The 13086-nt window shown below is 40.8% G+C and overlaps 1 protein-coding gene across 2 annotated transcripts in view; it reads right to left on the bottom strand.

Annotated features, from left to right (window-relative positions):
* Nucleotides 1–13086, bottom strand: part of slc35f3b (solute carrier family 35 member F3b) — a 50166-nt gene that overhangs the window by 10772 nt on the left and 26308 nt on the right. The window contains exon 1 of one of the 2 annotated variants that reach the window (XM_033979778.2): nucleotides 11200–11499. The exons of the other annotated variant lie outside the window; for it this stretch is intronic. Within the exon in view, the coding sequence (XP_033835669.1) occupies nucleotides 11200–11275 (76 nt within the window). The 5' untranslated portion in view covers nucleotides 11276–11499. Of the gene's footprint in view, nucleotides 1–11199; nucleotides 11500–13086 lie in introns of those variants that run through there. 2 annotated transcript variants of the gene reach the window in all.

Raw genomic sequence — 13086 nt, 5'->3', positions numbered from 1 at the left:
CATACAGTAGCCTAATTAAGAATTATCTTTCAAGACAGGCTGTTAGCTATATTATTATTACTACAACTATAAGCTACTTTTAACATGTGTTTTACACATGCTACTGATCACTGTCCAATTCCTGTGTAAGTGGTTCCCAGAGCAGCCCCCCTGTGCTCCGCCCCTGTGCTCCGCCCCTGTGCTCCGCCCCTGTGCTCCGCCCCTGTGCTCCGCCCCTGTGCTCCGCCCCTGTGCTCCGCCCCTGTGCTCCGCCCCCGTGCTCCGCCCCTATGCTCTCGCCCTCCCCCTCTCGGCACTGAGTGTACTACGAGCTGCAGCCTCATGTTTAATGTTGTTTTTAATCCAATTGGAGTATAGTGAAAAATGTGTTGCACTTCACTGCAGCACCACGGGCTACTGAATATACATAAAATACATATTCTGTCATAATTTTTTCTGCTTCCAACTTTGTGAATATGAAGTAAAGTGAATTTTGACTAAAAACTCAGGCTTTTATTTACTCTAAACTTTTCCCACAGCTTTTAATTACTCACTACATGCCGGTAAGAACCAGCCCGGTGGTGTCCCAAGCTCCCCTGCCCTGTGCAGTACAACTGGTTACAGGTTCACCTGTTCATCACTATGACTATGAGCTAAATGTAACCTAAAGAACCACAGGGCTATAGTCTAACTATGTGCAGCACAGCCTGTATTGTGAGCTGAACATAGATGTTGCAACATGCGCTAGTCACTTTTCTCCTGCGCAGAGCACGGACTAGGTCATTTCATACTGGGACACAGTTGATTTAGGTCTAATCTGGGCCCCAGTAAAAAGAGACTGGTGACGTCCCTCTTCCTCACATCTTAATTCTTCACCTGCTACATGAGGTTCTCTCAAGCTAAACACTGTAGATTATTGGACAATTAGCTTGACACTTGGCTTTGCTCAAGGTTTTGCCGAGCTGAAGAAGCCCCCATATTACTGTAATTCAAAACTGAAATTAATTATGTGTTGTTGTTTTTTCTTTTGATTAAAGCATTTTAAAATTGATAGACGGGTAATTACAATCATAAAACTGTTTCATTACAAAACACATATACAAATCCAGTCTAGAGAAGAGAGATCTCATGTTCACAGCATAAATAGGCTACTCTTATCTTATGACTGTTTCCTTATTGAATTATTATGTAATCCATCAGCGCTAAAACTGACCTGATTGAGTGTGATGTCTGTGTCTCCAAACAGCGGATGTGACAGGGCAAATGAGATATCTGAGACTACCTCCTCCACAGCCACACGAACCTCTCCCAAAGCTCCCAAAGACATCCCAGGCAACTGTTAACTTTTCATTGCATCTGTCAAAACATAATAGCCTCCATACATCTTGAGTATTGTGTATTGAACCAATCAAGCAAGTTTTGATTGCACAGTTAAATACTACACTCCTGTCCTCAATGAACTTCAGAGCTGATTACAAAAATAATTTTCAATGATCAATTTGTTCTCCCAAGTCATTCCAGGTGAACTATAGTAACTTTCAGAGGAGAGTGCACTACCAGCCCAAGAGGATGTTACAGTATGGCATTAAACTAAGCCATCTCCATGAAGAATGCATGTTTTCAAGGTCTTTAACAATAAAACCCCTGCCCTGTACTTGAATAACTGCAAGGTAGATAACTTTAATGCAACATACAACACATTAAGACAAATCAATAACATTTCCGTGTACCATAGACTGTATATATAAATGGACAAAGCTAACCCGCTAGCCACCATTTTCCAAAGAGGAAGTGATACTCGCGGTCTGCACAATATCAACACAAATCTAAGAAAAGATGAAAAATGATGCCCCAATTGTCTGAGCCACATGAATATTTATTTTGTGAAAAAGTCAATAACTGCATTATTCACACCGAGCTCCTTATCTCATTCGATCTTTCATGACATTGTGTTCTACTGACAATTCATTATTACAGCAGTGTGGAGAGTGTCAGCCCCAACACTTAAGGAGCTAATAAATCATTTTAATAGCCCCGCACAAAACAGCCCCTATAGTTTATGAGGAACAAAATAGAGTAAAAAGATTAAGAAAAAGAGGAGAAAGAATACCACAAATCAGATTCGTGCAGTCATAGTAGTATACCATTATGTATTATGTCAATGAATGTGAATGTTATGAAAAAAATGTGTGCCAAAATTACAGTAAAAGTACACTCACCTAAAGGATTATCAGGAAAACCTGTTCAATTTCTCCTTAATGCAATTATCTAATCAACCAATCACATGGCAGTTGCTTCAATGCATTTAGGGGTGTGGTCCTGGTCAAGACAATCTCCTGAACTCCAAACTGAATGTCAGAATGGGAAAGAAAGGTGATTTAAGCAATTTTGAGCGTGGCATGGTTGTTGGTGCCAGACGGGCCGCTCTGAGTATTTCACAATCTGCTCAGTTACTGGGATTTTCACGCACAACCATTTCTAGGGTTTACAAAGAATGGTGTGAAAATGGAAAAACATCCAGTATGCGGCAGTCCTGTGGGCAAAAATGCCCTGGTGATGCTAGAGGTCAGAGGAGAATGGGACGAGTGATTCAAGCTGATAGAAGAGCAACATTGACTGAAATAACCACTCGTTACAACCAAGGAATGCAGCAAAGCATTTGTGAAGCCACAACACGCACAACCTTGAGGCGGACGGGCTACAACAGCAGAAGACCCCACCGGGTACCACTTATCTCCACTACAAATAGGAAAAAGAGGCTACAATTTGCACAAGCTCACCAAAACTGGACAGTTGAAGACTGGAAAAATGTTGCCTGGTCTGATGAGTCTTGATTTCTGTTGAGACATTCAAATAGTACAGTCAAAATTTGGCGTAAACATAATGAGAACATGGATCCATCATGCCTTGTTACCACTGTGCAGGCTGATGGTGGTGGTGTAATGGTGTGGGGGATGTTTTCTTGGCAAACTTTAGGTCCCTTAGTGCCAATTGGGCATCGTTTAAATGCCACGGGCTACCTGAACATTGTTTCTGACCATGTCCATCCCTTCATGACCACCATGTACTTTTACTCCTTATATTTCCTTTGGGGACACTACATCACACCGTTTATCCACTAGCCTGCCATGAAACTATACTACAATACAATACAAAACCCACTTAAAGCAGACCTATTATGCAACACTGATTTTTCAGAGCTTTTAACCATGTTATAGCTTCCTCTTCTCATTTACCCTTTTGAAATTTGGAGCATTTGGAGTGATTTGTGCATGTTTGAGATTTGAGCATGTTTGAGCAATCCTTTAATCTCTTATTTTCAAGATGCCATATTGCAGATCAAGCCACATGTTCACCGCCACCGGCATACGCCCACAGCTATGTACTTATTTCATTCTTCAGTTTTATTTTCTTAATTGCTGATATTGTGTGGGATTTGGGGCAGCGTTGCGGAGTCATTTTGGGACAAATAAATCTGCTTCTCTCTAGTCAGATCTGTGACTATCCATACGACGGGCCAATGGCTACATGGTCTTTGTTGTGTTGACGTTTATGGTGACGTCAGCTCCCATTGGGGACCACAGTCAGCAAGCTTGTTTCTTTTAAGTCTTTTTAGATGAATATTGTGATTTAAAATGTGCAAATTATAACATAGGGTGTCATAGATTATAACTATGTAATACACACAAACACAATAGGTCTTCTTTAAATTACTGTAACTTAGATTCTGAATGGCTTTTACTACAGGTGGAACTACTGTACTATTTCCTGACATGTTCACTAATAATTGATGTAACAGACCTGGACACTGCTTGTCAATCATGTTATCATTATGTACCTGTGCTCATATTCCACTGCAGTTATATAAGCAGCCGCCATTCGTACGTGTAACATATTATTAGAGCACTGTTTAAGAAGGCATCCATCACGACCAATGAGACAGCTCTTTTTTTCCTGGAGCTTGCTCTGACCTTGCCAGGTGGTCTCATCATATCATAGATTAACTTCACTGATGACTATCGCCTCTAATGCTAATGCAGTCGGCTTCCCAAGGCTCTGTACATATTGCCCAGGAGATTTGCGTTTTGTTTGGTGAAAAAACATGAATACGTGATGCAATTAAAGTGAAATTATACCGTATTGTTAAGGCATCTGGAACAATAGTCGCAGTAGAAGCGCGGCCCACTCTCGCAGTGCGGAGGAAAATTTGGCAGCAATGAAAGATGACTCAAGATCATTGCTTGTTATTGCAACTAAATGATGAATCAGCACAGCTCCAATAGAGACAGGAGCGCTCGGATGTTTATCAAAGTCTATGGCGCTGGTGGGGCATTCCCTATTCCCGCCTCCCACAGCCTGTTTGTCTTGAGCTTGTTCTGAAGGTCATCTATTTAATACAGTGCCCAGAAATTGCCCTTGCTGGGCCACCATCCCACATCACGCTGGCCACTGCTCCATACTGCAGCACTGTTTAATCTTCCAAATGCAGCTATGGGCCAAGCCAATCAGTCCCCAGAGTAAAGAGAGCCCAGCAAAGCATTTAGAGCTCTGGTACTTGTCAACATGTTTAGCATCATGTTTCACATTATGTATCACTAATTATTATGCACACATTTTCTTCAGCTGAGGAGTTACTAAGTACATTTACATAGCTAGTAAAAATCTGATAACTAGGGTAATAACTTTCATAATAACTCAGAAAAGTAGATAGCTTCTTTAGTGTGTTTACATGCACAAAAACACCCAATCACATGTGTCAGTTAACCAATGGACTTAAAGTATTGCATTTGGAAGACAAAGTACAATGAATTTTGAACTTTCAGTCTTTAACGTTTTAAACAAATCAGATTTTCCACATCAGATGTAACAGATTTTGCCTTTATGAAATTAATAGCCTTGAACCTTTTGATTAAACAAGTGCAAACTGTGCAGCATTACCTGAAGTGGAAACTGTATATTTGTATTAGATATACTTCACTTGCATAGGCAGATATTGTAGAGTTTTGTAGACAGCATACATCAGATTTAGTGGAGGCAGAAAGTCTTTTGTGTTATCGACATTTAGAGCCAATATTATCATTGCGGAACCATCAGGAAGTGTCATGACCTTTAACTGCTTATTATGGGAAAGGTCTTTAACCTTGTCCATTTTTATCACAGACTGCCAGGATTCGGGATACATCTCTACATAACTTCCGGACATGAAAATCTATCTATTTGAGTCTTATTAACTTGAACTGGGTAAACTTTCAGTGTGTCAGTTGTTTATTTGCATATGGCCGATTTTGCACAGCATGCCTTTGAAGTTTCTGTGTAATTTGTAACAGAAAAATCCACAAATAAAAATGAATCATCATGTTTTCATGAAACCACTAGAGACAGGAGCAGGCGGTTTGGCATCCCTGTTGAACCAGAAGTGGCATTCCCTTGACAGCCGTGTGCACCCAGGGCTTTGATATATTAAGCCTTGTCTTAACTGAAATTCACCACAAAGGTGAGGTCTGTGTCACTACTGTATCCTTAAGTGTTTATTGATCTGCACAGTGTCCTCTCTGTCCTACAATACAGTCAGTGCCAGTGAATTAACCAACAGCTAAAGGTTGACTAAATCAATCTTTGTCTTATACAGACTTATGGACATGTGATTCCCTCTGGTGTTTCAGTGTTCACTGTAGGCACATTAGATATATGTCCTGGTTCCTCTGGGGTCACAGTTATCACCGTTAGCACTTCACCAAACACTTTTCCCACTTCCTGACATAATTTCTCTCTCTTCCTCTCCTGCAGTCTCTGCAGTGCAGATCTCTCCCGCTGATATCTGCAAATCCCAAACGTGCCAGCAGCGCCCAGAGCCTCTTCTACTCATAAACCCATCTTTGACAAGAAAGGTCTCAGTACGGCTATGTAACACTGCTCTTGAATAACCACACACTCCTCATATGGTCTACAGGCACATGTGAAGCAGCACCAGGCTCTATGAGTAGAACATATGGTCATGTGTCATCAGAGCAGCTGGACAAGGCTGGACCAGGCTGGACAGGCTGGACCAGGCTGGACCAGGCTGGACCAGGCTGGACCAGGCTGTTTAGTGACACCTCTGTGAGAGCAGCAGAGCACTGCAGCGCTTTGCCTCAGCGCTTTGGGGGGGTAAACAGATCAATCTCCAGCACATTCTTCAAAGAAACTCTTGTCTTACTGTCTCAAGCTCCCGGCTGAATATGAATGAGTCCGCCCTTTCTTTAACCATACATCTAATATGTCAAAAGTTGGTCATGTCCTACTTTATTGTTAAACTTACTGTCAATGTCACTATACATAAAACCATAATGCATTGGATCTTGAAAAAAGCACTTCAGGGTTGAACTTTGCTGTCTAACAATATCATTTATGCTGATACTATGGCACACTTGAGTGATGTGAGTTGTATGAGATGGACAGACAGCACACAGCGGAGTGCCTGTAAAATCTCTGACACAGTGTGTGATACCGGGTGGTGACAGCTCGCTGTCAGTCTAAGACCTTTAAACAGAGCAGCTCCTCTGACAAACTGTCTCTCTCTATAACACACAGAGACAAGCGGAAACACGCAGAGAGGTGGGGCACATGCGCTCATGTCCTGAGAGGGCAGACAAGGACAGGTCTGTTACTGATCCTGCACCTGAACTGGCCACTGTCCTTCAGCTTCACCGGGCAAACGTGAGTCACAGAACAGGCTGTGACCCTGACGCGGTTTGAACAGACGCTCTTGATACAGGTCACTGCTGCAATAAGCCACAGGTTAGTGACAGAGCAAAACACGGCTGTCACTTTCCTCTTGGTTCCATACAATAACCACTCACATCTGACAGGTTACTCAGCACGGAAATATACTGCCTGTACACAGCGCAACAGACTGGCAAGAGTCCAACACTTTCTCAAACAAATCAATATATAAAGGATTGGCCACACCATCCCTGTTAAAATAATGGATAGGTTAACACTTTGCCTAAACTGCAATGTTCTTTTCCTGAACTTTAACCAAATGAACGCAGCACCTCTTCTTTTATGCAGTACGTGTAATTGTTCATACAGCAGCTGGTCTTTGATGACAGGTTATTTTTTAAATGGGATCAAAAGTTCATCATCATTTTACATAAACTGAGGAGCCAACTCAGTGATTTTTCCACATCAAAAGCAGTGAAGCATTTCCTGAGACATTACACATAATGGTCACAAATGAACAACAAATGCTTTAGGCACAGTTTCTTTCCATTTATTTATTTTTTTAAGAAAGTCATTAAAAGTGTTCAAATGTGTTTAATTTTGAATTGTGTATAATGCAAATCTATAGCAAAATAAACAACATCCTCACAGATCAGAGCTCATTTTACTTCATGTTAGGTAATCTTTTTATGACTCTCAAATAAAAATACATAAAAATATGTGCTGTTACTTTTCACGTGGAGGGAGCTTGTCTTCATAGAGCTGCTATAATTATTACCTCTCCGTGGGAAGACTTATTAAAGCAATAAAAACTCCAGAATGTAATAAATGCAAGATATATTGGTTTAATGTCATATTGTGTAACATCTCAGACCCAGGCAAAGTAATAACATCTTCATGGCGATTAGTTTTATAGTGCACTGTGCAAGTGATTAGCCTAAATACTATATACAAGGAATGTCACAATAATTACTATATCAATTTGCTGAATATACGAAACTTGGAACAATATATTTTGAGGCTCAATCTTTTTTTTTTTTCTTTGCAAAAGTGAGGATTTGTTGTTATTTTAGTTGTATATGTCACTCTTATGGCTAATCATTGGTTCATTCTGTTGTCTTGCTTTATTTTAATCTTAAGTGGCATAAAGTAGTTTCAATATGATCGTTTATTTCTCTGTAGTGATATATCGTGGTCAAAATGTGTTATTGTGACAGGTCTAGTTATGTCACCCTCCCAATCTTGCATAATGGACTGCGTTTTAAAGGTCTCGGGCTCACATCAAACTGGGATATAATCGGATTCACTTGAACTTTAAATGATAGCCTTCTCCTCTCACAGGCATAGACCCACCCGCTCTTAATAAAATAACAGCCTTGTCATTTTGTATTCAGGACACACCTATCAAGCAGCGCGCTCATTATACCTGCTTTTAGAGCAATTGCAAACTAACCACACTTTTGCTCCTGTCCACTGCTCTCAACATCAACTTCAATTTGAACATGGAGGGAGATAGTTCAAATGTGTCTGGGTCCTTCATAGAAACAGAAGGCAGAATGTGGTGCTAAAAGGTTAAGAAAGGGAGCAAGTGTGTTTTTCAGAAAGACAAAATCCTTTTTAATGTGCATTTAGAGACATGCAATGTGTTATATATTTTGTCATATAGTTTTATTTTTTTTTATTTTATTATTTTTTCCCATATTTATATTTGTATTTAAAAATGCACTGTGTAACTTTTCTGTTGGCATATCCACCACCTTATCTATCTACAATGTTCCACAGTATGTCATCTATTTAACTTAATATACAATTACAGACTTTTTTATCGCTAAAAAAGTGCTTGTCTCAATGTAGTTAGATAAGTATAATGCCATACTGTGGAAAATTATAGGCAACGCAATAACATCTCCATGGTTACAAGCAGGTAGCGGACCCTCCACGAGAAAAAAAATACACTGTGCACCTTTAAAAATCACTTTCTTTGTGCAGATATGAAGAATTAATCCTACAAATTTCTCTAAAGTTTAAAAAGAACCAGTGTATTTTTAGAATACGTTATAGGGTCTCCTCAGGTGAATATCTTTTTCAGGAGCACAGAACAGTTTTTCTATTGCGCCCCAGTTTTTGTTTGGTAATAGATTTGTCATTCATTGCACGTTATCTGTGTTCAAGGTGCGTGAAGCCCACTGTGAAACAAGAGTATGACAGCAACGGGTGAAAAATGACCCTGTTCTTTGGGGAATATAGGTGAACTGCTGAGTCATTTACTACAAACGGTATAGCACCACAAGCCAAAGCATGAAATGGAGTCACAAACGCTACTATGAACTTCTCAGCACAGAAACAACTCAAACCTCCTCATGAGACCAACACTTAAGACACTGTAGAGAAATCAATGGTCATCAGACATGGACCACTGCCTGGGTGAATTAACTACAGAATAACACTATGACTATTGGCTACAGGATAATGCTGCAGATGCCCAAGAAGAACTAGAAACCTTGATCCTATCTCGCAATGGCAGAGATAAAGTGCACATATATTGATTGGAAAGGCTCTACTGACTCACTGGTAAATGTTTGAATCATTGCGTTTCAGTGGTAGTAAACAGCCTGATAAGTTTTATATCTGCCTAAAAAAAGTTTGTTTTTCCCACAAAGATTAAGTTCATAGTTCATCAAGTTCATAGTGGCGTTTAGGGGTTTGATTTTCAGATGCATACGCTCATGCATCCAGATGTTCCAAGTCTTCACCATGCAGAAAAAAAACCCCAAAACATTCCTTCATTAACCCATTGCCAAGCTCTCTTAGAAATGTATTAAACTTCTTGATGATTAGCCATATAATAATAATCATGTCTAAAGAAACAACAATGCCTGACCTGGGTAGAGCAGGATTAAAGCCCCCCGTCTTCCTCTTATTGGATGACTACTATAACTCCGGGGCTACTGATGCCACAGTCCCCTCTAAGGCTAATATGGCCAACACAGTAACTTTTTTGAGACAAAAAAATGTTCTAATGAGCGCAAAAACATTATATCACTGCACGCTTTGATTCTGTGATTCTGAGTCACTACATGGGCACACAGAAAATGACGATTTTTTTGTAACTTGTTAGTGCAGAGAACAGAGACTTTGAGCAGCAGTTACATAAGCAGCAAAGTCTGAGAAAAACTCGTGTTGATCCTCCGTGCCCCCCTGTGATTCCTTCAAAGCAGCGGCTGAAAAAGGGAGCCCGAAGTCGACTGGAGGCAGACAATTTACAATACTATGAGCCATAGACACACAGATTTACACAGCCCCCTCTATCCCCAGTCCCATGTCACAGCTGCTTATGCTTATCATATCAATGTGTGGATAAGTCAAGTCACTGATATGCATCGTGAAAGCTTCTGTATTATCCAAACATGCACATCGTTTGCTACATTATTGTATATTTATTCATTATGAGTCATTTTATAATCAATGAATAATCAACAATCAATAGGTGTAAATAAGAAAATCAAGCTTCATTGAAAAATAACAGCTGGTAAGGTCAGTGTATTGACCAGTTTCTCCAGTTAAACTTGGCTCTTGCACTGTTATTTTACCTGCAGCAGATTTTATCACTCCCATAATCTAGTTTAAAGCATTCTGTTTATCAAGGCTGAATATATTGCATTAAGAAAATTACAGTTGATTTTACTACTCAGCTAATTTTCTGATAATTTGAGTCTTTAGCCAGATTCAAATTACAGAAATCACCCCATTCTTGGAGTGTTTAATAATATTCAAGGGTGATTTGAAGCAGAAAAGCATGACATAAATAGAAAATCCATCCAAGCACAGTATAGACAGGAAGGAGCAGGGAAAGTGACTGCTGGTATGGGACCCTGAACATGACTGATAAGAATGTCCAATGCAAGACAGCAGGTCATTGGAACACTTGGCCGTCTTTTATTGCGTGTCAGGGAATGTCAGGATTCCTAATTGCATCCTTGGACACGAAATAGAAGGATGAACTCCCATAAAACCAGTGGAGCGGAGAAGTGAAGATCAGTCAGAGGTTGAGTGCGTATAAAAAGCACTGTTAATATGTTTGCTCCATGTACCAGATGTTGGCAGTTGTTTCTAGTGGACTGCTATGGGAGGGAATCCCTGCAGCAAAATCTAGTTGAGATACTCCCAGAGGAATTGAACATGTAGGACCAAGACGCGACTGTGCTTCTAAAATCAATGCGTCAGGATGGCAGCTGTATAGGGGCTTGCATGCTCACAAGTTGGTATAGCTGAACACGACACAATTAACAAGCAAAAAGGGAGAAGAATCAATGCAGTATTTTTAGTGTCAGACTGGCAGCATTTTAAGTGAAGTTATGCGCCAAATGGATCATCCGAGGAGACTTGAGGTGTTGTGAAAAGTTCCTCCACGAATTGAACTGATTAAGACTGGATTGGTGTTTAAATTCTGTCTCCAAAGAATCGCAGTGAATAGAAGCGTTTGGCGATGATGTAGGAATCGATTTGAAGAGTCCCTACCTTCCACTTTGGTGAGGGTGAGCACCGGACTGTTGCAGGCGGACAGCGGGGCGACCCTCGCGGAGTGCTTCTTCATGGTGATGAGCTCGGGTGGGCTGAGCTCGAAACCGCGTCGACTACATCCCTAAAGCCGGTTTGGTGCATACGCCTCTAGACCTCCGGTACGGGACCCCCTTGTTTTTCCCTGATGTCTTGGAGCGCCTGTGTCAGCGCTCTGTTGCCCCCCAAAGCATCCAACCAACTCTGCTCGGGATCTTTCTCTTCTCTCTTGCCCTGTCGTTCCCCCCACCCCCTTGCAGGCTGCTGCTGCCTCCACGCGCGCTCCCTCCCCAAATCTGCCGTATGGAGTGCGTCTTGGCAGGTCTCTCCTCACGTACACTTTGGTAATAGCTGCAGTTAGAACGTCACACACGTTCAATCATCAGCAGCAGATCAGTACCACTCCCACGTCCCAATATCCACGGGCCCTTTACCGAAATCCTGCAGCCGCCCCAGTGGACCCTCTGGGGGAAAGGCGCGTATTCTTCTCCGGAGATAGGACATAATTGGAGCGATAGGGCTCTGGAAAAACGACAGTAGAGCCCACAAACACTAATTATAATGTTTTCTGTTGAATTAAATTATAATGGCACCAGTTAATTCTCGCTTTTATCTGGGGACCCCGCATGAAGACTTCATTAGCGCACTACACTCTTAACATGAATGCGCACTGTGCTAATTATGCCCATTTCCAGCTCTTCCCACACACACAAGAATAAACGGTTTTGTTTCCAGTGGGACACCGATTGTAACCAACTCCTGGATCCAATCCAGCTCTATTACACCTTTGAGTTGGAGTGGACCTTTATTGCACTTCAACAGTAGCCTTAAGTTGAACAATAAAAACTTTAGGTGAGAAACTGAGCTGAGTAAAACCAATGGTGTAAAAAGAGGCTACATTCATTTCTTGGTTTTCTTAGTTTCCCCTATTGAATCGTTAAAACTCAAATGGCCAGTGAATGAGATGAAACAACTCCTGGTTTGCATCCAAATCACTGCGTGGAACTATTAAAGGTTGTATGGGGACAGAAGGCTCCAGCTTTCCATCACTGACCATTTACCCTGAACTTAAACAGACACAGACACTGTATTCATATAAAAAGTGATATAATGGTTTTCTTGGAGCCAGATCTGTTATGATTTTATCACAATTAATGTACTTATTTTCTTTACGTTGTCTTTAAAGGGTAACTCATTGCTCTTCCAGCGAGTTCAAACTTATCTGTGATTGGTTAACTTCATGTGTGACTCATTCAGAACCTTATTAAGGCTGAGCAATAGGAGGAACAGGTGGGGAAAAGTTTGAGTTGAAAAACAGTGAATCATGATATGGCGAGTCTATGTTACTCACCAAATTTATTTTAACAGTGACAGACGCAATTTGGAAGCATCAGACCAGAAAGGACTAAGATAAACTCAAAACAAAGGCAAGTAAAAAGTTGTGCATTTGTGCACCAAGCAAAGAAATGCATATTGAAAACAGAATGGTCCAGTTAAGGAGGCTTGAACATGTTTTCAGAATGCAAATTATGGAAAATATTGGGCTGCATATTTCATTATGAAGCATTAGAAGTGCTCAAAAATAATCCTTTGCCTTAAGGACTTCACTTATTTCTCTTTAATGTACTGATTCCAAGTTCTGTCTTTCGCATCTTGGGGTGAAAAATAAAGGGAGCTTGAAAGCGTCAAGTCATTGGGCTCATAATGAGTCCATGCTATGTGTATAAATAGGATCTTCTAACCCAACAACTTTTTGGATATCTGATCCACTGAAGGATGTTTTCATTCCGACTCTAGAATCTCTTTAAAAATCCAATAGCACAAACAAGCAAAACCACATGGCCTCTT

This window comes from Periophthalmus magnuspinnatus, chromosome 15 (genome assembly GCF_009829125.3).
Source record: "Periophthalmus magnuspinnatus isolate fPerMag1 chromosome 15, fPerMag1.2.pri, whole genome shotgun sequence".
NCBI lineage: Eukaryota > Metazoa > Chordata > Actinopteri > Gobiiformes > Gobiidae > Periophthalmus > Periophthalmus magnuspinnatus.
This window is presented reverse-complemented; position numbering and strand designations above follow the sequence as displayed.